Raw genomic sequence first — 26,459 nt, 5'->3', positions numbered from 1 at the left:
GGGTCACACTTCCTTTCCTCTAGTCCTAGATTGATACCACTCATGGCAAGCCAGTACAAGTGTAGAGGCAGCTCCCTTCTAGTGCTCAACGATACCAATCCATATTTCGAGTTCTTTTTCTGCATTTTTTCAGATTTCATCTAATTTGTTCCTAGTCTGACTTCCTTTTTTTTTTTTTTTTTTTCGTTTTTTGCCATAGAACCTTGTACTTAGTTCAATTATAGCACCTTGAATCAAACCAATTGAAACCTTCCAAATCCAGTACATTTTGATATCTGAATTTTGGAGTGAATTGAACTAGATTCAAGATATCCCAATTTAATTTACGCAGATTTTTTATGCAAATATTAATTTAAGCAGATTTTTTTTAAAAAAATAATATCAAAGTACAACAATATTAAAGGACATGACTGATATGTTAAATAATCCCTTATTATTAATTCAGAAGTACATTTGGGAAAGAAGTACATTTGGGAAAGTAACTTCTTTTTTTGTAAGAAGTTATTAAAAATATATCTATTAAAAATAAAAATATGAAATAGTAAATAATGTTAGACAAAAACAATTTAATTTATATCGATCAAACAATATATAAACGTTTGTAATCATGTATATGAAAATAAATCTTATAAATTTAAATGTGTAATCAGAATTGAAATGAGGTATATATACAAATTTAGACAGTTGTCGTGATCCTCTAGGCGTTATTTTGAGCACCTATCACTTAATATTATAATCAGGCGTAATTATTCTATTTATAGTTTTAACAGGCTAGTGATATCTATAGTAAAATCACTTTTCAGAAAACTTGATGGATGCTTTGAATGTTTAAAAATAGTAGAATCATGATTCTAAAGTATGAACAAATGAGATACTATTTATCCCCTAAATATTTTAAAAGATTTTCTAGTCTTTTGTTGACAAGAAAACAAAAAAAAAAAAGAAAAAAAAATCTCTAGTCCTTTATAAAAAAAAGAGAGTAAATTTATCATAACATTTTTATATAACTGACAAATCCAGATACGTAATTCATATACACACACTCTCCTAGCTTAAAATATCTGATTTTCGAAACGGGTGATATTGTTTTCCATCCATAAATATTTTTGTCTTTTGGCTTTTGGCTACGACATCTGGAACTGGAAGGAATGAAATGAAAAACGTATTCGTAATACTGTATGTTGTTACTAACCTTGTTCTTATTATGACAGTTTCTTAAACTAATTGTGATTTGCGTTGACCAAGTAAATTAAGAAAAATTCCTTTTTTTTTTTTTGACAACAAGATTTGAACTTAGCCAAAGGAGAGGGGAATCGTAAATTAAGAAAAATTCTACTAATTGTAACCTCAAACTTATTTTTAACTCATATATTATATTCCCTAAATTTTAAATATGTCAAATGTTATCATAAATATAATCTTTCTTGTATATAAACCTTTTCTAATTAATTTCTAAAAACGAAATATAATCTAAAAGTTATATTTGACTAACAACAAATTTCACTTCCCTTTTGCATTTTTTTATTAATTTAAAACAAAATTAAAGTCTTAGAAGTCATAAGTTGTACTACCAAACTTTAAAAATTAGTTAAACATACAACTACAATAAAAAAAAAGTATCATTATGAAAAATTGTGTCCCCTAGATAAAGAAAGCTCAAAACTACTTAAATTCACCCTCTTTCTTCTCCACTCTTCTTAGCGCACACACCCTAATCCATTTCTTTCTCTCTCTCTCTCTCTCAACCAAGAAGAAAAAAAGAAGAAGAGAGAATAAGAGGAGAAATAAAAAGAAAACAACCCAATCTTTAATCTTCAAAAAACCCAGATTTGTTACTTTCTTCATCCTCCTCCTTCTTCTTCTTCCCAACATTTTTCTCTTTTTTTTTTTTTGATTCTCAAGTAAAATAAAGAAACACACTTTGTTGTCTCAAGAAGCAAACAGAACAAAACCCAACTTGGGGAAAATTTTCATTTTTTTTTTTTGTTAACCCAAATCACATTTTTCGTTGGGGAAAGATGAGAGATTTGGTGTCATGTTTTAGCGAGAACTCAATAAACGTGACACATCCATTATCACTATCATTATCATCATCATCATCATCATCTTGTTCAAAGTACACAACCAACAACGTTTGTATCTCACCATCTCTCATACCATCAACACAAACCACCATTACAAGCATCTACAGAATCACTTTATCGAAGCATCATCTCATCATCAAGGTCACATGGTGTAACCCACACAACAACAATGGTCTAAGCATCTCTGTTTCCTCCGCGGATCAAAACCCTTCGACGCCTCTCAAACTCAACACTTCTTCTCGTTTCTTCCGTAAGAAGAAAGGTAACAAATCAGTCGACTCCGACCTCGGTAGAATCGAGGTTTTTTGGGATCTTTCTTCCGCTAAATACGATTCTAACTTGTGTGGTCCTGAGCCCATCAATGGTTTCTACGTTATCGTCCTCGTTGATGCTCAATTGGGTCTTCTTCTTGGTGACACATCCGAAGAGACTCTCCGTAAAAAGGGCTTCTCCGGCGATATCGGTTTCGATTTCTCTCTTGTTTCACGGCAAGAACACTTCGCCGGGAACAACACTTTCTACTCCACCAAAGCTAGATTCATTGAGACAGGAGATTCGCACGAAATCGTCATCAGGTGTAATAAAGAAACAGAGGGTCTGAAACAGAGCAGTCATCATTACCCTGTTCTCTCTGTTTGTATCGATAAGAAGACGGTGATTAAAGTGAAGAGGCTTCAATGGAACTTTAGAGGGAATCAGACGATATTTGTTGATGGGTTGCTTGTGGATCTGATGTGGGATGTTCATGATTGGTTCTTTAGTAATCCAGGAGGAGGAGCTTGTGGTGGTGGAAGAGCTGTGTTCATGTTTAGGACAAGGAATGGTTTAGACAGTAGCAGGCTTTGGTTAGAAGAGAAGATGGTTAAGAAAGATGATGAACAATACAAGCTTGACTTCTCTCTCCTCATTTACGCCTGTAAGACTTGAAAACTAATAACAAAAACTAAGAAAAACCAATTTTTTTTTGTTTTCTTAGTTTTTGAGATTTACAAGAAATTGGTGATTGGATTCTGTTTTTAATATTTGAGATTTTTTTTTTAATATGTTTGGGTTATTTTTATTTTTTTTCTTGGGAGGAGTATAGATTTTTCTATTCTTACAATTTTTTTCTTTTGAGATGTGATTTAATATTGAGAAATTCGAAAATGTGAATTTCTTCATAGGAGTTGTTTTGTTTTTTTTTTTAAATGGTTTTATTAAAAATTCAAGAGCATTGCCTGATCTTAAATTGAAGTCATTTGTTGGGAAAACAAAATATTGTTGTCTCTATGACTCTCTTTTTAGGCAACATTGTGATCTCTATTACTATGTAGGCTCATCTGCAGTTATACATTTACTTTTTATTCATAAATGTTGAAGTAATTGATGAATATGGTTAAGGAAGAAGAAGAATTGAAGAGTGTGAAATAAGATGAGAATATATTGGGGGCATATGTGCACGCCTATAAAGATATGCATGGAGCCTCTTTAAAGTACAAAAGTTAAAAGGTCTAGAATCTACTCATGCTAAGTTTATGTTTCTCTTAATCTAATAAAAGTATATGAATGAGCTAATATGATCTTTTATTTATGAAGTTTACAACATAGTATTTTTTTTTTTAGATTATGTTTTCAAATTCCACCAACTCTACTCTAGTTAGGTTATTTACATCCCACTGAAGGAACAAGTACTTCTAGTTTTAGGTGACAACATTGTAATTTGAATAGAGTTTTTCTTTACATTTTAATGTTAAATTTGTTGTAAAAAGGAAAAGTCAAGTAATTTTAATTAAGTTGTTTCGGTTAGGGGAGATTTAGGTGGTGACATCCCAATCAAGCAACGGTTTTTTTCTATATAGTTTGGTTGATTTGGAGAGTATTAGGTAACATACATTGTAAATGACAATGTGTATATACGTTTTAGTTATAGAATTTTTTCTACTCTGTCTAAAACCATTATAGTAAATAACTTAATATCATATGCCTAACCTCCTGGTTAGGTTCTCTGTTATTAACTATTTGTCAAAATATATAAGTATATCTGTAATGAAACAGGGACAAAATAAACTATTCGGTCAACATAAAAATACAATATAATATAATTATTGTTTCGAGTTGTTTAAAACCATTTTAGAATTTTAAAGTCTGACAAATTACCAGTTTTGACATACGATAGAAATTTGCTTGGAGAGACCAATAGCACGTTTTCACGCAATACCATAAAGAAAGTTAGAAAAAGAAGAAAAAAAAAACCATGTATGATATATACAAAATGTGATCTGTGCACTATGAAGTGTGCCACTGTGCCCATTCATGCATTCTGTTAAGAAAGGCACTAGAAGATCTAGTGATGTATTTTGATAGCCGAGAGTGGGTAGAGATGTGTCCTGGGGACTAAGTTGGTTGACGTCGGTAAGGATTGTGTGTGGTTGTGTTGTATCTTGTATAGAAAGATATCGTTTCCACTGAATAAAATCATTTAGTTATCCTACATTCATACTTTTCATCGTATTGTTGAGTTGTGAAGAAAAATCATAATATAAAAGATATCTGGAATATCTCAGTTAATTGTAAATGCATGGTTGATTTTGTAAACATATATTGTATTCTGTAAACGTATAGTTGGTTCTGTGAACGTATGTTCTTGTCTTTGAACGCTTGTTTCTTGTCAGTGAACATATAGTTGTCTACTAAAGTTTTAATAAGAGTATTTTAGATATTTTCGGCTCATGTTTATTTGCATAGATTTCTTCAGCGTCAGTCATATTGATTCTTGGGTCCTTAATTCAAAAGTCTCTTCTCACACCACGACACCTGAGCGTAATGGAAAACTCTGTTACTGGGAATTATGGGAATGTATATCTAGCAGATGGATTAGATTTGGACATTGTCCCTAGCATACACTGAACTAGTCTCCTTGATTTGATCGTATTATTTTGGTGGAGAGTTTAGAAAGTAAATGATGTGGTCATGACCTCTGTAAGTGATCTTAACATCTTAATGCCTTTAGTTTGTAACTATTAACGAAAATCCAAACTTTCATCTATTGACTCAACTTAGATACATCATTTTTTAGTTATTTTGAAACACTCTCGATTCATCTTAAAAAATTAAAATTATATGTGATATTTAAACATACGTACTCCCTCTCTTCCATTGTATAAGAGTTTGTAGCTAAAAGCACAAAAATTAAGAAACAATAAACATCTTATCATTTAACAAATTCAACCAATCAAAAAAAAATACAACAGAATTTAAATAGACAACAATTAATTAATTAATACAAAAATGCATAGAAATTTGAAAAATCTTATAAAATGGAACAAAAATAAAAGTCTAAAAAGATCTTATATATTGGAACAATAAGAGAGTATATTATTTGGTAATTATTTAAATAAGTAGAATTTATTTAAAGCTTTCCACATTGCAAGAGTAGTTAGTTCATTGGAAAATGTTAGGCTAAGCTCTGATACGAAATAATGTATCAAACTAACCTGACATAATGAGATTAGAGCTGTTAGGCTCAAATACGCGCGCTTTATTGTGTTTCTCACACCTCACACCGAGATTATTAGATTTTGAACTCGAATACTAACTAACTTCACACGATCGATTGATTTCTCACTACTCTCATTCTGAAATCAAATTGGAAAACACAATCAAGTTTTACCAGTTCTATAAAATTGATGACCGTCCGGATGTTATTAATCATCTTGTCCTGGATGATGCCAGTAGACGGTGTGTTTACATTCTGTTCGAGTGTAATTTTCTTTCTTGTTTAATAAATTGAAAGAGGTTCTATGGCCTCCCACAAAAAAAAAAAAAAAAAAAAAAAAACAAAAAATCAAGTTTGATAAAATCTTCATAATCTTAACTGTATTTTAGAAAATCTAAGCCTTAGCTAGCAACTAAATATCAACATTAGTTCAAACTTTCCATAAATTATAAAAATATGATTTCAAATTTATTTAACAATCTCCATAAGATATTTTTTTCATTTTTTTCTTCTATTTTTTGATCAAACAGAATTTCTTCATTATCAAACAATTTTTCATTTTTTTTTATCAATAAAAGAAAAGAAAAAAAACTGGAAAGGGAAGGAAGATACATGTGCTGCACAGTGACTATATTGCTTTCACCCCCTTCATGAGTGGTCCCTTATTGTCTTACAATTTAATTTTCGAATCAAAATCTATCAGTCCCCTCCCCTACTACTACTAGTACTTATATATACTCATCCAACAAGTACTCTTTCCTCTGCAAATTATTAATTTCTTCTGCATATACTCCAAAATTACATGCCAAATCATCATATCAATTGTCTTGCAGTCGATTCATTTTTCCTTGCCAAAAATAATATTATCATTTTTTTTCTTTACAAATTAATCTCGTAGAGTATATAACACATTCCATGAAAATTAAAATTTTTTAATATAGAAACAAAAAAAGGAGCAGTCAATGTAAATTAAAAATAAAATATAAATGGAAAAAAGGTTAAAGCAAGAATAAGTAACGGTATCTCAGAGCAACAGTAGCATTAAATTTGCTTAGGCTCTCTTCACATGGCCCTGCATGTGTCCTTTGTAAATGTTAGTGTACCCCATATATATAGGCACACAACCATGTCTATTTTATATTTATCCTTTATTATTTTTTTATCATTTTTAATTATATATATATATGTGTCCTCGAATACAATAATTTTTATAGTAATTGGTACAATGCCAAATTAACATCAATGTGACTATAAAATAATTATTATTATATTGGGAGATAGATATATTAATTGGTACAATGCCAAACTAACATTAATGTAACTATGCATTTGATTGTTCAGAAGTGACCTTTACTCTACATATCCCTCAGTTCTCTTTTGAAAATCTTTTGACATCATTTACTTTTTTTCAGTAGGTCGGCCAACACAACATTTCTAGTATTCAATTATCGTGGAAACTCACAACCCAAATACTTGTAAAATTAACTAATGCAAATCTAAGACACATATAGTCTAAAACTCTAAATGGTAACCAAAGAATTTAGCCGAATTGCTGAATTTATTTGCGAGTTTTTGAGGAATCTGGCTGAATATATAATTCAAATTTCAAATGGCAACTGAGTAATTTGGCTGATTTTTTAAAATAATAAACTTATAAAATGATTAATTAGAAACAAAATTAGTTAAATACACTAGTTTTAGGTAATTTAAGAACACAGTAATATTATGGAAAACTTGTATCTTAGTAAAAAAAAATAAGGTTGAATTTTAACAAAATTTGAAGTTATCTTTTTTCCAACCACACGTTAATTAAAATACTACTCCATGATATGTTTTTGTCTTTTTGGAAAGAAAAAAACTACTAAATATCTTCAAAAGATTCATAGTGGAACACTAATACTATACTTCGAAAAAATAAAGAAAATTTGCGTTAAAAAAAACTAACAATATGTTTCTGGAAAAAAAAAGTTACTTAAATAATATCTTCAAAATAAAATTACAATAATGACTTAATTAGGCTGACCATGTTATAGTTACAGACTTACAGTAAAGTAAGCGTAAGGATCTCAAGGGACCATTTTTGGAGTAAGATGATGATGATGTTAATGATGGGTCTCTTCTCTTCTTATTTTATATAAGTACTATTTACTTCTCCTTTAATTTATCTCGTGATCACTTTTTCCCTTTACAGCCCCATTCCTCCCTATCTCTTTTGATAACTGTTCCTATCTTTCTCCCTTTTTGCAACAACCAACACTATTTCTCAATTTTCTTCCAAACTTTTAAAAACAATTAATTCATGACAAAGTTATATTTCAATAAAAATATGGCCCTTACCAAACTGTTGTCAATAGATTAGGCATTCAATTTTTTTGTAATGCCTTTATAAGACACTGATGTGATGATTAGAATAGACATTTGATTTTGGAAATGTAGAAAACTCGTAATGCGTTGATGGGATGGGTTTGAATATTTGAGTCTAAATGGACACACATTTACTGTAGTATCTAAGTCACTCATGAATGGGTTCTTCTTGGTCTTGCTTATCTCTACTTTTTAAAGTTTGGGCCTTTCTGAGTCGAGTGGTTCTCTTACGATGTGTACGACCTTGTCGATGTTGCTCCCACTCGTGTCTTCCTCTTAGTACTTTGTTTCCACAAGCCTGCTTCCAACAACAGGTTTCAGAATTTAGTGATATATATATTCCACTCAAGAGTTAAGAGACTTATTGTACCTCACAAACATATTGACTCCATAGATCTCTTTCAAGCGACTTTCCAGATGTTATACCACGACCTGTATCAGTTCCTGTCATCAGGAAACTCCGGAGTATCTCTGAAGCAGGTTTAATCACTTGTGCATCCCATGACCCTTCAGATTTGCCTTTAATAACAAGAAAAAACACAAACAAGAGAGATTCTTAAAGTTTGTTATCCGAGTAGCTATGGTATTTACTTGAAACATTGCTGAAACACATTACGCATACTTAATATGTACTCTGTTGCATCAATGTAATGAATATTCCAGCCAAAGACCGTTTCTAGCCTACTCACTCTTCTTTTCTGAAAGACGACATAAAATAAAACGTTTTAGAGTTGATGGATCAATTTAGACAAGCTAACGAACAAAAATGTGTGCATCAAGGAGGACTTACTTGACGACGAACGAGCCTTCTGGTATTTAACTTCACCCTATCAATTGCTTCCTCTAACAGAATCCTCAACTTATCATCTTTCGGGAAATTCAGAGTCTTCCTCAGATTCTCCTTCATAGCCTTATCAGAGCTCGTTAACTGTCCAGCGTGTTTCTCCGAGAGATAGATTTTCAGGGAATCGTCAAACTCTCTGACACCTATCGATTGCCTTAAGCCTCTAGTATAGTCGGCTCCTGGTTTATAGATGTCATATACTTCATCGAGTAGTCCAGCTTCTACCATGGAATCGACTCTTTGTTCAACATATCTGTCCAGTACCGGGGTATCAGCGTCCATACATATCAAACAGTAATCAAAACGAGAGGTATCGATGCAGCCCCAGTTCTGCCCTGCCGCAATACATTAGTTAATTAACTTCTCAAAGCAGTAAAGGGCTATCAATACTCTTTGACATTAGGGGATAATAGTTTCTGTAAGAGAGATACCCACATCTATATGCATGTTTATAAAATCAAATTGAACTGGGGTAAAGAAGGAACCTACCTCTGCAGTCTTTCCCTGATATAGCTTGCTTGGAAGAACTCCTTTACTAGCATGCAAGCTCAGGTATTGATTGATCTACAAAAGTCGGACCAGAGTGAGTAAACCAGAAATCACATGAAACTGTGTAAGACCAGCAAACTCATATATTTTCAGGGGAAATGTTTATCTACAGAGAAGAAAATAGCGAATCAGAAATCTCACTTTTCGGTGATTATTGGGGTGAATTCTGTTTGCTGCCACAGGATCAAGCTCTTTTAGAAGGTCATATCCATGGCTCAAATCATCTCTCCCACAGACAGAGTCAACATCCAAGCCTTTGTCAACCACTGTCACCACATTATATCTCATTATCCAGTTATAAAATTTCTCAATAAAAAAAAAATTGTCATGTTGATAGTAGTAGATTCTAGATACCTGAAGCAACATCTGAACAACACTCCTCGATATCTTCTGCTGTATCATCAAGAAGAAATTTACTCACAACAGCCTACATTAAGAACATGAATAAAGATGAGATCAGCTGCATCAAGCAAAGGTATCTTATAAAGAAGTCTAGCCACAAAAAAACAACATGACTTGAGCACCCACAAGATTACCTGTATATAATAATTTGTTCCTCCAACAAGAACTGGAATGTGATTGCGAGAAACGATCTCTTCAATAAGCTGAAACAAATCAATCATAATATTACTTAACAAAACCATTACTTATAAGGTGATCATTGTGACACTGATACAGAGCAGCAGAGTTCAAACTTTGTACTCACGGGAACAGTGAAGTCTCTAAAATCCTTAGCTGTGAACTCCGTATCTGGGCTCACTGTCCCAAGTAAATGATGAGGCACTCCTACATAATCACCAAATTCACATCAAAACCAAGCTTGAATCTACTCGAATTATATACTGACACCACCAGAGTCATCTATCTATCTACGATAACTAAGAAGAATTTCGAAACCTTGCTGCTCGTCGATGGTGACCTTATTGGTGAGAACGTCGAGTCCAGAGTAAATCTGCATTGCGTCGGCGTTAATAATCTCCACCGGGAAATGAGACGCCAAATCAACGGCAAGCTTAGATTTCCCAGACCCTGTTGGACCCATTATCACAACCACCTTCGCCTTCTTCATCTTCTTCTCCTCTTCCTCGATTCCCCCATTCCTAGGGTTTAACATCATCGCCTTCGTCTCTCCCTCTCCGCCGCTCCTCCGACTTGTTGTTTATTTTAACCGGAGTAAAACAGAGAAAATAGATCCGGTTTATAACTAAACCGGTTTCCAATTCAGTTCGGTTTGTTTTTTAAATAGGCCCATTTACTTAAGGGCCCAAAGACCTAAAGTCTCTTTCTTTCCTCTGTTTTTGAAGCGTTAGGTTAGGGTTTGTTTCTGCAACTCTAGTCTTCTTGGCTTTTTGTATTATTTTGTAGATGACGAAGAAAATGGAGAAACTTAATCTAGAATCGGAATGAACTGTCGATATGATTCATCGTCATGGTGAATTCTCAGACAAGTTAATAAACCTCATCCCTGCAAGATTTCTATCTGTCTGATGAGGATACAGAGAAGAAGTGGTTTCAAGGTCTTAGCAAGGCAGGAAAGGCTGATGCTAAGAGAGAAACAATTGAAAATCTAAAGAAGGCAAAGATAGATAGGTTAGATCCTGAAAAGTCTGTTTTGACCACTCTTGATTTGCAGAAACAGAAGCTGGAGAATGAAAAGGAAAAATCCGGTAATGAGACATATACTATAAAGCCTATGTTTCGTGGCTTGCAAGAAAACGATACTTTTGAAAAGATGAGACAACGTCGTCTTGAGAAGAATAAGAGGAAGAGATTTTCAGCTTCTGAGGAGTTGAATGTTGTTGAAGAAGCTGTGAAGGATCTTACATATGGTTATGTGAAGATTGGGGACGACGATGATGAGGAATACGGGAAAAACAGAAAGAAAAAGAGATTTTCTAAAGCGAAAGAGCTTGAAATGGCGATTGAGTTAGAGGGTTTAAAGAAAGATCCAGAGAAAGGGGATGTTTTTGCAAAGAAGCACTCGTGGCAAGCGGCTATAGAGAGAGCTGCTGGTATCAAAGTTCGCGATAATCCAAAGCGGTTGAAGCAGAGAATCCGAAAGGAAAAGAAGAGGCGCGAGAAGAGCGCGGAGAAGTGGAAAGAAAGAGTTGAAGTGCAACAGAAGGTTAGGGTGGAGAAACAGCAAAAGAGATCAGAGAATATTACTGAGAGGATTCAACAGAACAAGATGAGGAAGATTGCCAAAAGAGAGAAAAAACTCTTACGTCCTGGCTATTAAGTTTTAACTTTTGTTTCATCTATATATTATCGAGTTCTCAGACTTAACATGTTTGTATATGATTTCTTAGTAAGAAATTTTGATAGGGGTTAAGGTTACAAAAGTTTTGTCAGGAAGAAAAAAGCATATTTGTGGAACATTGACATTGTCACAGTCATGAAAACATAAGAATGTGATCTTTTAACACATTTATGCTAAGGTTACTGAATCAAGAAAACAGATTTGATCACACAGACAAAGAAAATATCGAATCAAACAATTTAAAAAGCGCAGAAGAAAGAAGAAATCAAAGTTTGCTGCTTTTGCGGCCTTATTTGTCATCATCTTGCGTCAGCGTAGAGAAACTTCAATGCTTTTGCTGAGTTCCTCCAGCTTTGTCATCCGCAGTTTCTCGCTTTCGGTAACCAGCTGAAAACACATTTCATACCGAAAAGTTTCAGCAAACAACAATCATTTTGAAAAGAATTGACAAATGGAAACAGAATGTTTCACCTCAACTAGCTTGCTAACAAATATAGATTTCTCTTTGTTCTTTTCATTGTAAGCTTCAAGGGCTTCTTTGAATTCTCTCTCCTGTAACAAAAACAACAAATAGTCTCAAGAATCTGCAAGACATATAAGTTTAGTGAATATCCTAAACACTAATTAGTTTAATTTACCTTTCTCTGACAACTCTGTCCTAAAGGCTTGAGTTCTCGGTTAATAGTATCGACTCTTTTCCTTATCGCTGATATCTCTTTTCTCATTGGATCGGTAAGAGCTTCAAGCTCCTGAAAATGTAAAAAAACCACAACTCTCTAAATATTATGAAAATCTTTGTCCAAGTATTCTTGAAATTGTTATACAAATCAAACTTACTTCTCGAATCTCGGCTAATCTTCTAGTAGCTTCTTCGGCGAGTCCAAGCTTTGTCTGGACCCTATCCTTAACCTCCATCTTCCTCCTCTCAATCTCATCTTCTTTTGCCTTAAACAAAGCAAAAGCAGACTGTGAAAGCTCCTCTTCTTTGTCATCAATCATGGGGCTACCATTGATGCTCATGTTCCCTGAGCTCTTGATGCGTTGAATAAATGGCGATTGTGGCTGTTCCAAGATCTGTCTTGTCGTTGCCATTGTCCCTCCCTCAGATCCTTTTCCTCTCTTCACTCAATGACAGAAGATGACTTGTTATATAACCCAAGACTGGCCTTAAGAGCCTATCAAGACTTGTTACAGCTGTCAAATGACCAGAATGCCCTCTTATTCAAACTTAGAAATTTGAATAAGAAATTGATTTTTTTTTTTTTTTTTTTTTTGTATGAAATACATCGAGTTGGCTGGCTCATGTAGTAAAAAGAAGAATACCAAGTGGGGCTAAAAGGTCTAGTAGGTTTAACATGTTTATATTGAATTGGTAATCTAACAATTTTCTTGAGTTGGTATATTTGAAATAGGTAGCTAAAATGTTATTCTCATGGTTTGGTTTCTCAATCCATAAATAAGACAAAGATACGTATAGATAAAGTAGGCAAATGTATGGATTAAAAACAAGTATGTTAGGTGTGAAGTCGAAGGCAAAACAGAAAACAAAAAGGAGATATAAATTACAATATGCAATGGAGTTTTCATGAAGATCAAAAAAACTGAAAAGAACAGATAGATAAAGATAGATTTTTCTTTTTTCTTTTTACAAAAGACAAAAAGCTAAAATAAACATGTTATAGTGCTTGTAATTGAAGGCTTCTTGTAATGTGGAGGAGACAGTGAAATATGGGGGTTGTACTGTGGCTGAAACTTACGGGAAAAGCAATATTGTTGATTATTGTATATGTTGAGAGAACATGTATATATTATACGAATAACAAGTTTGAAACAATTTGGTATACATATAGGAAAATATCAATCAAGAAAGACTATCATATCTATTGTGTTACGTACACATCGATCGAGATTTCTCATACGTCTTAGAAAATCCTACTTCTTAATCTTTGGTTTCCACAATGGTAACTCCTTCGTTTGAGCCAAACTTGTGTCTGAAAGTCTCTCATTCATTCTCATCTTCAACCTACACGATTTTTTCAGATTTCATCATCAATGTCAATAGATCAATGTTTTGTGCATGGGAGAGATTTGAATTATCAATCAATATCAATAGATCAATGTTTTGTAAGTGGGCCACTAAAAATAGTTTTTTAATGTTCACAAATAAATACATACAAAGTTCAATATACTTGCCAAATAGTTTCAAGTGTTTTTGTAATTTGTAAGGCACAAAATGTTCACTGCTCATATAATGGGCTACACAATGCTTTTGGGCCCAATAGTTAAGTTTAAGCCCATTAAACTCCATCCATATCCCTCTCTCTCTCTCAGACCTTCTTCTTCTTCTTTACCAGAGTCATTCATTTCTTCTGTAAGCGGTTTTCATCAAAGCAGCCAGACGAAACTTTTTAACGATCTATCATCGAACAAAGGTTCTCATTTCTTCCGATCATCTTCTCCGATTTTACGATTCTTTCCTTGCTCGTTTTTAGATTTGTTTACAAATTCTTCTAAACCATTTCTTCTCTGTCGATCTAACACCCGTCCTCGATTCTTCAGTCGCGATACCACCATTTTCGAGGTCGGAGCTAGGGTTTTCGTTTCTCTGTTTTCGGATCAGGATTAGGTTTTGATTTAATGCTTTGCATTTGCTATAATCAGTGCTCGCGACCTGTTTGGGTCTTCTTCGGTGCCGTTCACTGGATGATCTATTTTAGTTTACGCTTCTTGTTTCTTTTGCTTTTAACGTAACCTAATGGATTGATTTTGAGCTCGTTTGTGTTTCATCTCTACGTTTTTTTTTTTTTTGGATCGGTTTTGGTATCTGAGAAACTGTGTTTGTTACACTTTGTTTATGGTAACAAACACGGCCTTCCACAAGGATCCACCAGTGTCTTGTGTTTTGATTTGAATGTAACCTTCTTTCACTATTTGTAGTAGCTGATACTTGACACAGTCTTTGTTTGAGTGATTCAAAGATGTTGCTTGCTTGCTTCTCTATGGTATGAATGATGATGACGAAACAAGATTTGTGATAGACAAGTTCCCTCCACCACTGTCTTGAGTTTTTAAGCAGTAGCTAATACTTGATACAGTAAGTAGATGTTACTGTTAAGTGATTGCATATAGTTAGTTGCTTGCTTCTCCATGGTTTGTAAGATGATGATGACGACGAAAAGTATTGTGAGAGGCTGAGTTTACGCCACAAGTGTTTCCTCTCTATAGATTATCTGTAATTTTGTTTGGAGTTTTTGGATTAATTTCACGGTTTCAAAAGGAACTGAGTTTGTCCCTTTCATCTCCATTTTAGTCACTGTCAGGCTTAAATAAAAATGATTTTAATGTTTTTATGTACAGGATACTTCTTCATTACCATGGCGGCCAGAAATGCTTTGAGAATTGTGTCTCGTAGGTTCTCTAGTGGCAAAGTTCTTAGCGAAGAGGAGAAAGCTGCTGAGAACGTTTTCATTAAGGTAAACATCAGAATTCAGAAGCTTTCCATATCGATGTGAATAAATAATTGTAGACTAAGAATCCCCAAAGCTAAAAGTATATTTACTTTCCATTTATGATGACAACTTTTTTTTGCAAGCTCTTTGTTTGATTCTATCAGAAAATATGTTGTTTTACTTACAAGAAACTTATCTCGTATCTAACTGTAGAGTTCAAGTCTATTTGTTATCTAAACCTTGTTGCATCCAGCTTGAATTTGAAACATGATAGATAATACTTTCAACTTTCAAAACAAATTAATTTTTGAGCAGTTATCTTCTGTCCTATTATTTAGCTTTGTTTATTGGGTTTCTACATTGGCAGAAAATGGAGCAGGAGAAGCTTGAGAAGATAGCCAGACAGGTAATAATTTCTTTAACTTAAGTTGTTAAAGACTAGTGATAATCTGTTTAGATGAAGCTTTCTTCTATCAAGAAAAGAGAGAAAATGTACTGTGGTCAATACTCGAGCTAAAATTTCTTATATGAACAACTAGGGTCCGGGAGAACAAGCAGCAGGGTCAGCAAGTGAAGCAAAGGCGGCTAGTGGTGCAACATCAACAGCTGAGTCAGGCCCAAAGGTGTCAGAAGACAAGAACAGAAACTATGCGGTGGTGGCAGGTGTGGTGACTATTTTCGGTGCAATTGGTTGGTACCTGAAATCAGGTGGAAAGAAGCAGCCAGAGGTCCAAGAGTAAAGAGTTGATTGATGAACTAGCGAGTGAATAAAACAGGGAGTGGCATTACTCATTTCCTCTCTTGTGAGAAACTTCGGACATGTTGTTGCTCTCTTTTCTTTTGGTTTTGGTTTATACTAATCTTGAAACAGTTTCTATTCGGATTTAGTTTTGGAATCTTTAACTCCATAGATTTTCAAATCACTTTTGATCATAATTAGCCAAGTTAATATGGATTAAACCAGTCGGACCCAAACCAGATTAAAATTACTAAACCAGATCAAAATCGTAGTACTTTAAGATCTATGTTATTCAATGTTACATTTGATGCAAATGTTCAAAAGAATGTTGGAAGTTGCATCTAGAAATACTAAAATTCTTTCTATCTATTTTCATTAGAATTAATATTGGGAAGTGTTAGTATATACTGAGGTTGGTTAATAGAAAAGAGATTGTTAAACCATCGACGATGTAACCGAGGCAATAGTTTTGAATATAAGATGACAATCACAAGTGAGACTTATGTTTTGAGCCAAAAATCTCTTGAGATCTCAGAATCGGTCTAAAAGATAATGGAATACAAAACTAAACAACAACATATGGAATTCAAAAGGGCACAACAAAACCGGAACTCGTTTGCTAACAGCTTACTCGAATAGACTGAAACCCATGTCCTGCAAAAATTAACACACAAGTAAGCACCATCTCCATTTCAAGAGACCTTTAATAAGGTTAGCTCGCTCATACGAAAGAAATATAAAGAAAACTTACATCATCGGATTCTTCCTTCTCTTCCTTCTTCTCTTCTTTCTTGGACTCAGCTGCAGGGGCACCACCGCCACCTCCTCCAGCGGATGGAGCAGAAGACATAGCAACACCACCACCACCAGAGGGCACTGAAGCAAGCTTCTCCCTTCCAGCAGCAATAAGCTCAGTCAAGTCTTTTCCTTTCACTTCCTTCAACAAAAGCTCAATCTGAGAGTCCTCTGTCTCAGCACCAACTGCAAAGAATCAAACACAACAACAAAACCACATTCAATCAATCAATTATTCCACCCCCATTTACTATCAGCCCTAACTAAATCCTTCTATGATCCTTTAAAACATACACGAGCTAACTAAACCTCACAACACAGTCCAAAAAACCAATACAACAACAAATGCCTCTTATTCAATTACCTTGCGATTGGTAGTTAAACCAACAACTCTCACTAACTAGACTAGCGTAACCATGTCTAAACTCCAATTTTTCGAAGTTACTACCAAAGAAACGAACCTGATCCGAGAATATCCTTGATATCGGAACTGGTTGGGGAAGCTTTCCCACTCAAAACGGCGAGCAAAAACGCGGCGATAACCTTCATTTTCTGATAAGAAAACAAAAAACATCAAATAGATTAAAAATCAAGAAGACTAGGGACTACGTAGGAGGAGAAAGATGATAAATGGAAAAGAGGCGATCGCGTTTACTTACAGAGCAAGTGTTGATAGATCTCGCAGGAGGCGGAGTGAGTTTAGGGTTTGTTTGCAGACGGCGATGAGGAAGAAGTACGGAAAAAATGGAAACTATATGATTTATATACACTTAGGGTTTCTTTAATCTATTGAATGTCTCCGGTTTAAAAGAAATCATCCTATAACCGGGATTTAATTTAATTCCGGCCCATTTGTATTTAAGCCCAATCTTGTTTTGGCATTGGATTTCGATTTTACAGGTAGCTTTTTATGGCGAGAAAGAATAGGTCGACCAAATTTATTTATTTTCTTTACTTTTTATATACGTTTTCGGTAAGGGTTAAAACATTTTCCATCAATAGATTGGTGAAGAAACTCTTGGTGACTCAAATCCAGCTACATGTAAGCTTTTTTTTTTCTTAATTCTTTTGGTCATGTCCCTTTTCTGGGCATATAACAAGAATAGCCTTTGTGGTTTATGCAAGAATTGTCTTTTTGTCTCATCAAAAGAAGTCTTATTAGCGTAAAAACGATTCTACACACATAAACGTGTACTTACATGACTTGATACTGCATACAGTATAAATTACATATGCACATTATATACGTCGGTATTATGCACATTATATACGTCGGTATTCGTCTCCACAGTCGCCAATCACTTGGAGAAGATCTTTACCTTTCTTGGTAACTTCTTGTATGCTATTAACATCTTCTTTATCCAATACCAATGAGAATATAGCATTTGCATCTTCTATGTGTTCCGCTAACCCGAGTCTCACCCCAATCATTGATCCAGCAACTCCTTGCTAAGATGAGATTCCCATTTTTCAGAAAAATTAACAAACCAGATTGGGGTATTATGGGTCAGAACATATACCTGATCTAGTACATATCTCACAGCCACTGTCGGAATCGAAACTCCATGTTTTGAGGCTATGTTCTTCATCGTTCGAAGTAAGTTTTGGAATAGATTCCAACCACCCCATGCATCAACCATCTGTAATTTCACCCTATCTTAAAGCAGTAATACCATGATGATACTGTAATGATGAACCCTTAATAATACAATGAGAACTGCCATTGACAGGGTTAATCTGTGGATGCTTTGAACTCTTACCTTTTTGTACTTTTGGAGAGAAGGAGTATCCAAGCGAGGGCCAGCAAAAGGGATTGTCAGATTGGTACCAAGAAACTTCTCTGACAGAAGACCACCCATCACTGTCCCATATCTGTCCCCAAGGCCCAACAATGTATGGTTAAGTCAGGTTTAAAGAGGAAGAAGTCGACCACGAATTTCATAAAGTATAGTTACGTTATAAGTTTGACGCCTGTTAGCTCGCAAAGCTGAGCCATTCTCTGTTGAGGACGCATGTCTACAATGGAGTGTTGCACCTTAAAAGAAATCGCACAGGGAGTCAGAGATATACAAAACAAAAGAATCTGAATAAATACACATCGGGCTGGCACTCACCTGATTGCTAACGACAGGGATTCCATTCTCTAAGATTTTCTGAAGTCTCTCTGTATCAAAATTTGTCAAAGCAATTGTCTTGATTTTACCTGCAAGCAAATCGACGATGCTGCAGTAGTTTAAACAAGCCGGTAGATTAATAAAACGAAAACGCACAAGAAAGGAGCTTTACCTTGCTCTTTTAAGTCAGTGAGGTGCTTCAGTGCATCAAGATAACCATCATTCGCATAATCCCACCTATTCCAAACTTACATATTAGCAAATAATGAAGCACGGATTGTATAAATAGTCACTACAGAACACATCAATTACTAGCAAGTGAAGTTAAAAGTGAGAAACAACACCAGTGAAACTGAAGCATGTCAAGAGAAGCCACATCCATTTTCTTGCGCGATTTTTCAATGTTCCCACGAACATAACTACTAGTCATTTTCACTGGAGGAGGTACCCATTTTGTCAAACTGCATCATGAAGAAATACCCTAATCAATCACTTAGCCAGTTCTTAGTCTAATCAACTGGCTTGGAATTGAGATTTTGAACTTTGATACTTACCCTTTAATCTTTTCCAAGTACTCTGGTGGACGTTCTCGACGAACTCTATTGATAAAAATGCCATAAAGATCTTCAGAAGGACCATCTAAACATAAGAGAAACCAACTAAGCACAAACTCCATTTCACTAATCTCCAACACTAAACCTTCTGTGAGTAAAACATAGCACTACACATTAGCTAATCATCAAAACTCACTAATCTATTATTCCAGTTTTGTTAATTTCTAAGCTAATTTCGTAAACAATACTCTTACTCAGAGCTACTTACAAATGTCGGCCATGTCCAAGGTGGAGAGACCAGCATCGGCGTATCGAAGCATCGCATCAACGGCGTCGTTTTGGTCAATCTTACCCCAACCACCACTCGTCTGCCACATCCCGTTGAGAACTCTGCATATCTCCAGTGAATCGTTCCCGTTCTTCAGCTTCACCCACCGTTCAGCTTCCGCCGTCTCCACCGAGCAGTTCACGGAGCTGAAGCTAATCCGACGGCGATTAACATTCCGGTTAAAACAATTCGATGATACTGTCGGAGCTAGGTTCGCGGCGATGACGGAATTTAAGGTCATCGGCATAGCCTTGTGTGTGTGTGTGTCTCTCTCTCTCTATCTGCGGAGGAAGAAGACAACTGAGATTTATGGGCCTTAGCACTACACAAATGTGGCTTCTGGGGCTTTGAGGCCCAAATCTATTTGGCACATTTTTTATGCATCCGGTTTGCTTTTGTAGCATATATGCATTTCGTTTGAATTTTCAATTTAAATCATAAAACGAACGACAGAAACATTTGTGGCAAAAAGGTAAAATCCCAGCACTTACAATTTCAAGAACACTACATAAATCTTTAGTCTATCAAACAACGAAGATCTTTTTTTCTCAGTTGAAATGTCAAAGCCATGAGAATATGAAAAAGATTCTAAGCCTCATCCATTGCATCCTTTGATTGCGTTGAAACCGAATCCTCAAGTGCCTCAAGGAATGAGACAACTGTGAACTTGACTGCAAGAGAGTTAAAAAAGCTGCTTTATAAAAATGATTCAACAAGACTGATGATGCTTTTGGAAAGTCTTTTGTAAGAATATGACTCACATTTACTTGGGTCTATACCAAACTGCGTCAAATCTATTTGTCCCGTGCGAAGTACCTAAAATAGATATTAAAGTTGAATTAGAATATAAAGCCATAAATGGAAACAACATTGTCACAGATGGGCTTACATAGGTAAATGCATCTATTTGTTGACGAAAAGGAGGGCTCTGCAACAACTCCAGAATATCTTCTGCCCTACAATGTCCCTGTGATTTGCTTTTCTGTTAGTATAGAGTACATAACCATGTAAGTAGCCTAAGCGGCTTTAGTGTAGCTGTGTTGTCAGCTCCACAAACAATAGTTCTTTTAGCTAGAGAACTAACAAGTTAAAAGTAATGAATCTGTCTAGGGTCTCGGTTTGGGCATTGGTCAAGAATAAGTGACTTTTCCTGTTGATAAAAAAGTCCAATCTATGGATTGAATATAGGAATTTACTGGTTGAATTCCCTGTGTCAAAAAATATACAATTTATAGACATATATAAATTTTAGGTATAACCCCCTGCAACAACCCTTTGTAATCCTACCCCCTTATACCATTTCATAATTCAGTGACCTTCCGAGCTACTTACCCTAAATACACAACTTGACTTGGTCTTTCCTCTGACATTTTCAGAAGACAGAACTAGCAAGAAGAGTATTGCATGTAGGATTCATCTTCATAGAATACAGAAAACAGTGAAGCCCAAGATATACCTCAGGTAAATGTGAAGACAGTCGTTCTTGTACCGGCAACATCTCAAGCAATGGCATAATCAACTCCGGCTTCAAGATGTCCCCTAATGCTAAACCTATGAATGATTTAATATGAGTGGACAATGAGGTCAAGAATGGACAATGGCAGAAAGAAAGAAAGAAGAATAATAGCTGCGGACAGATTACTAATCACAAATAAAAGCTGGGCACTCCCATTTCCAATCCATACAGACTTCAGCATAAATAGATATTGTATTCGCTCCACATCATAATACTTAAAATATATATATATATCTATATTGAAAGTATTTACCTTCTTCATCTCCAGCAATACCTACACAATACCGACCATACCTGAATGAGTATAAGAGGGAAACCAGAAAAGCCTATTGACAGGAGAATCTAAGGATAGACAACTGTACCTACAGGGCCAGCAGAAAGGTTGTTCAGAATTCTTTGCAGGTCTGCCAGCTTAACTGGTCCAGACGAAGATGTCACGTCACTCACCTCTGTAGACAAATTTGGTACAACCAAGTTTCCAGCTCTATGCAAGATGAATAAATTCATATAAGCCATAGCATTCATATAAGACAATACCATTTGCAGCAATTAATAGCGTCTTTTCACATGATATTCAAACTCAAAATCAAGCATATCTGTTGAAAATCTTCACACGATTATGAAAAAGAACTTGTTGGTCATTCTTTATAGAGGATGACCTACAATGTTCCAGTGTCTCATCAACATAGAGAAGCGGCAGGGCATCTATTTACCACTGGGTAGCATGTCTAAAGAAACTTTAATGTGCACAATAGGATTTGTAAGTTACCAATGCATTCCACAAATGCAACATAAAGAAAAATAGCAAGACAATATTTGTTGTCATGACACTGACAACACAGCAATCAAACCCACTTCTGAAGATAAAATGGTAAGCCAGTTATATACTTTGCAAAGCTAACAGTCAGATTACTATTTTGATATAATTGGTACCTAGATGAGGTATTATCTTCTGCCATGTCTTCCAGTTCATCCGTGACAGCAGCTGCAAGTTCGTCTTCATCTTGAAACTCTGGTTCACAAGAAAATTTATTAGATTAATTCCACCTTTTCCCCCTATGCAAAATGACTAAGCATTGTCCCTATGTGAATTAATTCACATTTACACGCTTATATGTGAATTAAAGCAGAATCTTAATTACAGTATAGGTAAAGGTAGCTACAATTTGTGGCGTCCATCTGGGATATGAAAAGTTTTCTAGTGGAGCTACAAAAATAATACACATTTAAGCGCAAAACTTTCTTATTACACAATCCAACAATGACAAACAAGGATTGAACTTATTATTGCAAATCTGATCTTTCATATGCTACAATTTGTGGCGTACATCTGGGATATGAAAAGTTTTGGAGTGGAGCTACAAAAATAATACACATTTAAGCTCCTCACTTCAAAACTTTCTTATTACACAATCCAACAATGACAAGCACGGATTGAACTTATTATTGCAAATCTGATCTTTCATATTTATTAAAAAATTCACATGAATTGATGACATCGATTTGTGGTTGATGCTCGTTGGAAAAAAAAAAACTCCTTAGTATAGTGCCATGACATTATTATAGAATCCGTGTTGACACATAAAATGCCAGAATCTATGCATGACAGTATGAACGAATATGTATATAAGGATAAGAAAGTTAGTTTGCTAATCATGGAAGTTGGAAGGTTAAATAGCAAGAAAGACACTGGTACCAGTATACAATCATATCATACACGGTTTGTAACAAGGGTAAGAATGTTACATGCCTATTGGTTGATTGAGATATTGATTGACCGAAGAGCACAGCTCTGCATCACCTTCAGCTCTTGGCTCCTGCAAAATAAGTTAGGAAAAGAGTTCTGAGAAACAAATAAGATCAAAGATGAAAGTGATCAGGCGAACAAAGATACACACACATCTTTAAAAAAGACAAACAAGTGACCTGCATCCAAAAGAATAACTTGCGGTCATCACTGTCGAACTTCAGAATATACACCCTGTCTGATGATTGATTAACCTAAACAGAAACAAGTACGCTGTAGTCACATTCTGATATTAATAATGCACAAGCTAGTAGCCTCAATTCAACAGGCATACCTTTTCAAATAGAGCTTCATCTGGGAAAACAATTTGATCCTACAAATGGCATTGTCAAGGAAAAAACTTCGTAACTGGAACATCTGGTAGCAACTATTAATAAATCCCTGGATTTTGTTTATATTCATGCATATCAAATCAAAAAGAAACAACCTTCTAGATGGACTGAGCTGGGAAATTTGATTGTACCCAAGATACAAATCAACTGGCTCAGCAGCAAAGACTTAATAATACTTGGAGAACCTTTAATCCAATTCTAAAATCTAAAAAGAAAAGTGCAGAGGATACGTCTTCTACTGTATTAAGGTTTCGATCAAGCCACATGAAATGAACCAGTCCCTCATCACCCTAAAAGAGAAGATAAGAGGAAAACAAAACCCGGGTTAAATTTTTACAGAGAACGAGTAAAATGTAACAACAAAAACTAGATTCAGAGATGCTTTAATTTCAATAATAGCACGTTCAATGGAACAACAATTCATATGTGATTACTAGATGGAAAAAAAAAAAAAAATTAAAAGCGTCGGACATTACTCTAACAATGCGGACAAGTCCTTTTCGTGAATCAGGGACAACTCTTGTTCCCTGCAAAGACATTTTCCCAGCACGAAACTCAAGCATGATCTCCTGCCAAAAATTAGTCTCAATGTAAGTTGAAGAACCTTAGTAATGAATGTACATATGTAGCAAGCAGTCTATAACCTGAATCACTTATGAAACAAAAGCCATTTCAGTAAGTAGGACAGGGGGTGATTCTTCTTAGTAAATTTTAACTTTCACACACGCACACACTAGTACTACTACTACATAAAAGTAAGTCATTCACTATCAAACAAGTCAATCACTAAGGAGAAGCAAAATCTCAAGTTACCTGCTGTATCACGGGAAGAAAAGCTTCATCAATTGAAGTCATAATCACCAACTCTTTCTTTTCTAGTCGAACGCCAAAGCAAACAAGTAAATAAGAACAAAAGCCAAAAATAATTTAGTAATCGAAGAAATCACAATGAACAAAACAAGTAAATATAGCGACGCAATTAGAAACCCAGAATCGAGAGAAAAAAAGAAAACCAAATCTTGGCAGTAATCGAGAGTTATTTACAAAAACTATAATCTGGAACTAGGTTAAAGAAGGAGGAGGAGAAATCGAAATCAAAACCCTAGGGTACCAAATCTTGGCAGGAATTCGAGAGAAAAAAAAAAAAAAAAGAACAACGGTTAAAGGCAGAGGCTATATAATCTCTCGTTAAGGTTGAATGAAGATTACCGTAGCAGCAGAAGAAGAAGGGATTTGGGGGAGAAGAAGGAAGCAGAAGGATCCTCTCCTGTTTTTTTTTTTTCTCTTTCAATTGCAATAACCTCTCTCTCGTGTCTTTCTTTTTTTCTTGATTTCTTCGAAGAAGAAGAAGAAGAAGAAAGGCTTTTCATTTTTTCACTTAATGGACATATTATAGGCCCAGCAAGTATCAATCCAGCCCAAGTATCTCTCTAGATTAATGAGAGTGGATGGATTTGTTCCAGCTTTTATTGTTTTGATAGCTTTGTGCCCTTGCAACGTTTTCAACTTCTTTTTGTTTGTAGATTAATGAGAGTGGATGGATTTTGTTTTCAACTTCTTTTTATTTGTACATAATTTCCATAATTTAATTCAATACCCCTATTGTTGATGATCTTAATCGTCAAGTATCTAATGACTAATACCAAAATCAAGTTCATGATAGCCGGTTTTATTGCAGTATTAAATTTATATGTATATATATATATATAAACATACATAATAAGAAATATCTACTTTTAAAAAGTTTAACCAATTGTTGACCAAAAAAAAGTTTAATCAATTATAAACAAAACTGCATCAAATAAATAATAAGAAAATATAAAATTAATATAAAAATTGTCTAGAAAGTTGAAAATATTTTATATTATGAAATAAAAAAAAATCTCTAAAACATTTTATATCATGAAATCGAAGTATTAGTTAAAAAGATATAAATCAACAAAAACGTTTGTAACAGGTTGAGCACCATGTTGGACAAAGAGGGCACCCACGTTCAGGCATGATTTGCAGTTAGATTCTACTAATGCATTGAGTTTTTTTCAAAACAAATGTTCTAGAAAAAAGTTTCTGTCAAAAACGTTTATTTTTTCTTTGAATATAATTTAACATTAAATTCAAAGAAAAAAATATATCCACTACTTCTGATAATCATGTACTATATATACTATGAAAACTCTTTTAGTGTATGGATACAAACAATTCATACACTTGTACTGATCCTATATTAATTCGGTTCGCCGTTTTGCATAAAACAGTCGACATGTCAAATCTACTTTTTCACATTATTTTACACATCAGATTGATCAAAGTTGTCGACATATAACTGTAACCTCTCGGTGCGATTGGCGAAATCATGTGATCAGCATCAAATACATACACAAACACCGGCAAAAGATATCTGATGTTTTTATTGTTACTCGGTCATGTATCACATTCACATGTATCGTGATCGGCATAACTTATATAAGTAGATGAACTTAAAGATTTAATAAATAAGGACCACCTGTGTGGAAAATTGTAAGATTGTTAATTAGTAGCTGTCTTTCTCAATTTGCTTTACAGAAGAATGCCTTAACAATAAGGACCACTTTACCCAAATTGATTCCACCTCTACATCCACCACACACTTCACATTTTCAACGTGTCTCTTTTCAATTTCCCAATCATATTCATCTTCTAAATAAATAAAACCCACGCGCCGCAAAGGTTTTTTCTCTTCGTTTCATTATCTAAATAAACTACAAAATAGCTTTCTTAAAAAAAACGTTAATTCTTTTTTTTTTTTTAACGTTAGGATTTGACGTAGCTCTTCAAATTTATAAAGTATGTAACTGTAAATCAATGTGTAGACTACATAAGGATTTAGAACACGAACATTTAATTACGTCAAGATGTAGGCATATTATTTATAAAAAAATTTAATCAAGCAAAGAGAGTAGAGATCAACTAATAAAACAATTAAGAATATACTCTTTACCACCAACATAAAAAAAAAAGACAACTAAAAAAATACAAGATAAAATGTTGTACGCTTCCTCATTAGTACAGAATGTAATATTATTATATATTTCTCGTAATAAAATATTTCATTAGATACCACCCTCATCTTAAAACTATCTAATCATACTATGGGCACCAAAACAACTTCAGCACCTATATATATATATATGTATATATGTGTGTTTAATCATGATTTTGAAGTAATTTACATGACCAAAACTTAGTACTAGTAGTCAATTTATATGTGCG

At 34.5% G+C, this 26,459-nt stretch overlaps 8 protein-coding genes across 18 annotated transcripts; 3 read left to right on the top strand and 5 right to left on the bottom strand.

Moving 5' to 3' along the window:
- Positions 1 to 1,679: 1,679 nt before the first annotated feature.
- LOC104752673 (uncharacterized) lies at positions 1,680 to 3,339 on the top strand. The gene has a single exon (XM_010474868.2). The coding sequence runs from the start codon at positions 2,019 to 2,021 to the stop codon at positions 3,009 to 3,011; it is 993 nt and encodes a 330-aa protein (XP_010473170.1). The 5' UTR covers positions 1,680 to 2,018; the 3' UTR covers positions 3,012 to 3,339.
- A 4,516-nt stretch (positions 3,340 to 7,855) lies between these two features.
- On the bottom strand, positions 7,856 to 10,491 carry LOC104752672 (tRNA dimethylallyltransferase 2). 5 transcript variants are annotated; one of them, XR_015584408.1, is made up of 10 exons: positions 10,214 to 10,491; positions 10,023 to 10,102; positions 9,853 to 9,921; positions 9,671 to 9,743; positions 9,458 to 9,582; positions 9,257 to 9,331; positions 8,714 to 9,102; positions 8,546 to 8,621; positions 8,294 to 8,442; positions 7,856 to 8,221 (listed from the first exon to the last, which is right to left on the bottom strand). XR_015584408.1 is itself a non-coding variant. In XM_010474867.3 (10 exons), exons 1-10 carry the CDS (start codon positions 10,431 to 10,433, stop codon positions 8,072 to 8,074), a joined length of 1,401 nt encoding a protein of 466 aa, XP_010473169.2. In that variant the 5' UTR covers positions 10,434 to 10,491; the 3' UTR covers positions 7,856 to 8,071. The 5 variants fall into 5 exon arrangements, 2 of the variants coding, with proteins under 2 accessions (XP_010473169.2, XP_087347462.1); XM_010474867.3 differs by having other exon boundaries at positions 8,714 to 9,097; XR_015584409.1 differs by lacking the exon at positions 8,546 to 8,621.
- A 323-nt stretch (positions 10,492 to 10,814) lies between these two features.
- LOC104752671 (uncharacterized) lies at positions 10,815 to 11,637 on the top strand. The gene has a single exon (XM_010474865.3). The coding sequence runs from the start codon at positions 11,010 to 11,012 to the stop codon at positions 11,553 to 11,555; it is 546 nt and encodes a 181-aa protein (XP_010473167.3). The 5' UTR covers positions 10,815 to 11,009; the 3' UTR covers positions 11,556 to 11,637.
- A 22-nt stretch (positions 11,638 to 11,659) lies between these two features.
- On the bottom strand, positions 11,660 to 13,006 carry LOC104752670 (uncharacterized). The gene is made up of 4 exons (XM_010474864.3): positions 12,414 to 13,006; positions 12,215 to 12,325; positions 12,048 to 12,128; positions 11,660 to 11,963 (listed from the first exon to the last, which is right to left on the bottom strand). The coding sequence occupies exons 1-4, from the start codon at positions 12,666 to 12,668 to the stop codon at positions 11,886 to 11,888; spliced, it is 525 nt and encodes a 174-aa protein (XP_010473166.1). The 5' UTR covers positions 12,669 to 13,006; the 3' UTR covers positions 11,660 to 11,885.
- Positions 13,007 to 13,863: 857 nt separating this feature from the next.
- LOC104752669 (uncharacterized protein At2g27730, mitochondrial) lies at positions 13,864 to 15,945 on the top strand. Its single transcript, XM_010474863.3, has 4 exons — positions 13,864 to 14,008; positions 14,934 to 15,049; positions 15,393 to 15,431; positions 15,565 to 15,945. Exons 2-4 carry the CDS (start codon positions 14,951 to 14,953, stop codon positions 15,763 to 15,765), a joined length of 339 nt encoding a protein of 112 aa, XP_010473165.1. The 5' UTR covers positions 13,864 to 14,008; positions 14,934 to 14,950; the 3' UTR covers positions 15,766 to 15,945.
- Positions 15,946 to 16,196: 251 nt separating this feature from the next.
- Positions 16,197 to 17,365, bottom strand: LOC104752667 (large ribosomal subunit protein P2z-like). The gene is made up of 4 exons (XM_010474862.2): positions 17,219 to 17,365; positions 17,021 to 17,111; positions 16,516 to 16,745; positions 16,197 to 16,418 (listed from the first exon to the last, which is right to left on the bottom strand). Exons 2-4 carry the CDS (start codon positions 17,106 to 17,108, stop codon positions 16,392 to 16,394), a joined length of 345 nt encoding a protein of 114 aa, XP_010473164.1. The 5' UTR covers positions 17,109 to 17,111; positions 17,219 to 17,365; the 3' UTR covers positions 16,197 to 16,391.
- Positions 17,366 to 17,691: 326 nt separating this feature from the next.
- LOC147926068 (flagellar radial spoke protein 5-like) lies at positions 17,692 to 20,021 on the bottom strand. Of its 6 annotated transcripts, none has more exons than XR_015584404.1 (9): positions 19,496 to 19,852; positions 19,228 to 19,312; positions 19,018 to 19,134; positions 18,846 to 18,910; positions 18,674 to 18,762; positions 18,515 to 18,594; positions 18,320 to 18,431; positions 18,080 to 18,216; positions 17,692 to 18,008 (listed from the first exon to the last, which is right to left on the bottom strand). XR_015584404.1 is itself a non-coding variant. In XM_087491332.1 (9 exons), the coding sequence occupies exons 1-9, from the start codon at positions 19,800 to 19,802 to the stop codon at positions 17,823 to 17,825; spliced, it is 1,161 nt and encodes a 386-aa protein (XP_087347458.1). In that variant the 5' UTR covers positions 19,803 to 20,021; the 3' UTR covers positions 17,692 to 17,822. The 6 variants fall into 6 exon arrangements, 2 of the variants coding, with proteins under 2 accessions (XP_087347458.1, XP_087347459.1); XR_015584403.1 differs by having other exon boundaries at positions 18,080 to 18,212; XR_015584406.1 differs by having other exon boundaries at positions 19,228 to 19,375; positions 19,496 to 19,836.
- LOC147926067 (26S proteasome regulatory subunit RPN13-like) lies at positions 19,967 to 24,548 on the bottom strand. Of its 2 annotated transcripts, none has more exons than XM_087491335.1 (14): positions 24,420 to 24,548; positions 24,024 to 24,080; positions 23,687 to 23,779; positions 23,441 to 23,500; positions 23,153 to 23,191; positions 22,998 to 23,072; positions 22,822 to 22,888; positions 22,005 to 22,083; positions 21,434 to 21,555; positions 21,325 to 21,345; positions 21,012 to 21,106; positions 20,445 to 20,522; positions 20,317 to 20,371; positions 19,967 to 20,226 (listed from the first exon to the last, which is right to left on the bottom strand). In XM_087491335.1, exons 2-14 carry the CDS (start codon positions 24,063 to 24,065, stop codon positions 20,144 to 20,146), a joined length of 909 nt encoding a protein of 302 aa, XP_087347461.1. In that variant the 5' UTR covers positions 24,066 to 24,080; positions 24,420 to 24,548; the 3' UTR covers positions 19,967 to 20,143. The 2 variants fall into 2 exon arrangements, with proteins under 2 accessions (XP_087347461.1, XP_087347460.1); XM_087491334.1 differs by having other exon boundaries at positions 24,024 to 24,085; positions 24,420 to 24,542.
- Positions 24,549 to 26,459: the final 1,911 nt, after the last annotated feature.

Source organism: Camelina sativa, chromosome 16, assembly GCF_030686135.1.
Source record: "Camelina sativa cultivar CO46 ecotype springtype chromosome 16, ASM3068613v1".
NCBI classification, from domain to species: Eukaryota; Viridiplantae; Streptophyta; class Magnoliopsida; order Brassicales; family Brassicaceae; genus Camelina; species Camelina sativa.
Note: the sequence above shows the minus strand (reverse complement) of the source record. Positions and strands in the feature narration are given on the sequence as shown.

Bases quoted from the DNA above. Each gene is read 5' to 3' on its own strand.
- LOC104752673 (XM_010474868.2), top strand. From the start codon at position 2,019: ATGAGAGATTTGGTGTCATGTTTTAGCGAGAACTCAATAAACGTGACA.
- LOC104752672 (XM_010474867.3), bottom strand. From the start codon at position 10,433: ATGATGTTAAACCCTAGGAATGGGGGAATCGAGGAAGAGGAGAAGAAG. The intron at 10,103-10,213 runs GTTTCGAAATTC...GTGATTATGTAG, and splicing joins CACCATCGACGAGCAGCAAG to GAGTGCCTCATCATTTACTT. The intron at 9,744-9,852 runs GTAATCTTGTGG...TTCTTAATGTAG, and splicing joins GAACAAATTATTATATACAG to GCTGTTGTGAGTAAATTTCT.
- LOC104752671 (XM_010474865.3), top strand. From the start codon at position 11,010: ATGTTTCGTGGCTTGCAAGAAAACGATACTTTTGAAAAGATGAGACAA.
- LOC104752670 (XM_010474864.3), bottom strand. From the start codon at position 12,668: ATGGCAACGACAAGACAGATCTTGGAACAGCCACAATCGCCATTTATT. The intron at 12,326-12,413 runs GTAAGTTTGATT...TTACATTTTCAG, and splicing joins GATTAGCCGAGATTCGAGAA to GAGCTTGAAGCTCTTACCGA. The intron at 12,129-12,214 runs GTAAATTAAACT...TTTTTGTTACAG, and splicing joins GACAGAGTTGTCAGAGAAAG to GAGAGAGAATTCAAAGAAGC.
- LOC104752669 (XM_010474863.3), top strand. From the start codon at position 14,951: ATGGCGGCCAGAAATGCTTTGAGAATTGTGTCTCGTAGGTTCTCTAGT. The intron at 15,050-15,392 runs GTAAACATCAGA...CTACATTGGCAG, and splicing joins CTGAGAACGTTTTCATTAAG to AAAATGGAGCAGGAGAAGCT. The intron at 15,432-15,564 runs GTAATAATTTCT...ATGAACAACTAG, and splicing joins TTGAGAAGATAGCCAGACAG to GGTCCGGGAGAACAAGCAGC.
- LOC104752667 (XM_010474862.2), bottom strand. From the start codon at position 17,108: ATGAAGGTTATCGCCGCGTTTTTGCTCGCCGTTTTGAGTGGGAAAGCT. The intron at 16,746-17,020 runs GTTCGTTTCTTT...GATTCTTTGCAG, and splicing joins CAAGGATATTCTCGGATCAG to TTGGTGCTGAGACAGAGGAC. The intron at 16,419-16,515 runs GTAAGTTTTCTT...TAATTTTTGCAG, and splicing joins AGAAGGAAGAATCCGATGAT to GACATGGGTTTCAGTCTATT.
- LOC147926068 (XM_087491332.1), bottom strand. From the start codon at position 19,802: ATGCCGATGACCTTAAATTCCGTCATCGCCGCGAACCTAGCTCCGACA. The intron at 18,763-18,845 runs GTAAAGCTCCTT...ATTTGCTTGCAG, and splicing joins CACTGACTTAAAAGAGCAAG to GTAAAATCAAGACAATTGCT. The intron at 18,200-18,319 runs GTAAGAGTTCAA...GTGAAATTACAG, and splicing joins CTCTCCAAAAGTACAAAAAG to ATGGTTGATGCATGGGGTGG.
- LOC147926067 (XM_087491335.1), bottom strand. From the start codon at position 24,065: ATGACTTCAATTGATGAAGCTTTTCTTCCCGTGATACAGCAG. The intron at 21,556-22,004 runs GTACCAATTATA...CATCTTGCATAG, and splicing joins GAAGATAATACCTCATCTAG to AGCTGGAAACTTGGTTGTAC. The intron at 21,346-21,433 runs GTACAGTTGTCT...GGTATTGTGTAG, and splicing joins CCTTTCTGCTGGCCCTGTAG to GTATTGCTGGAGATGAAGAA.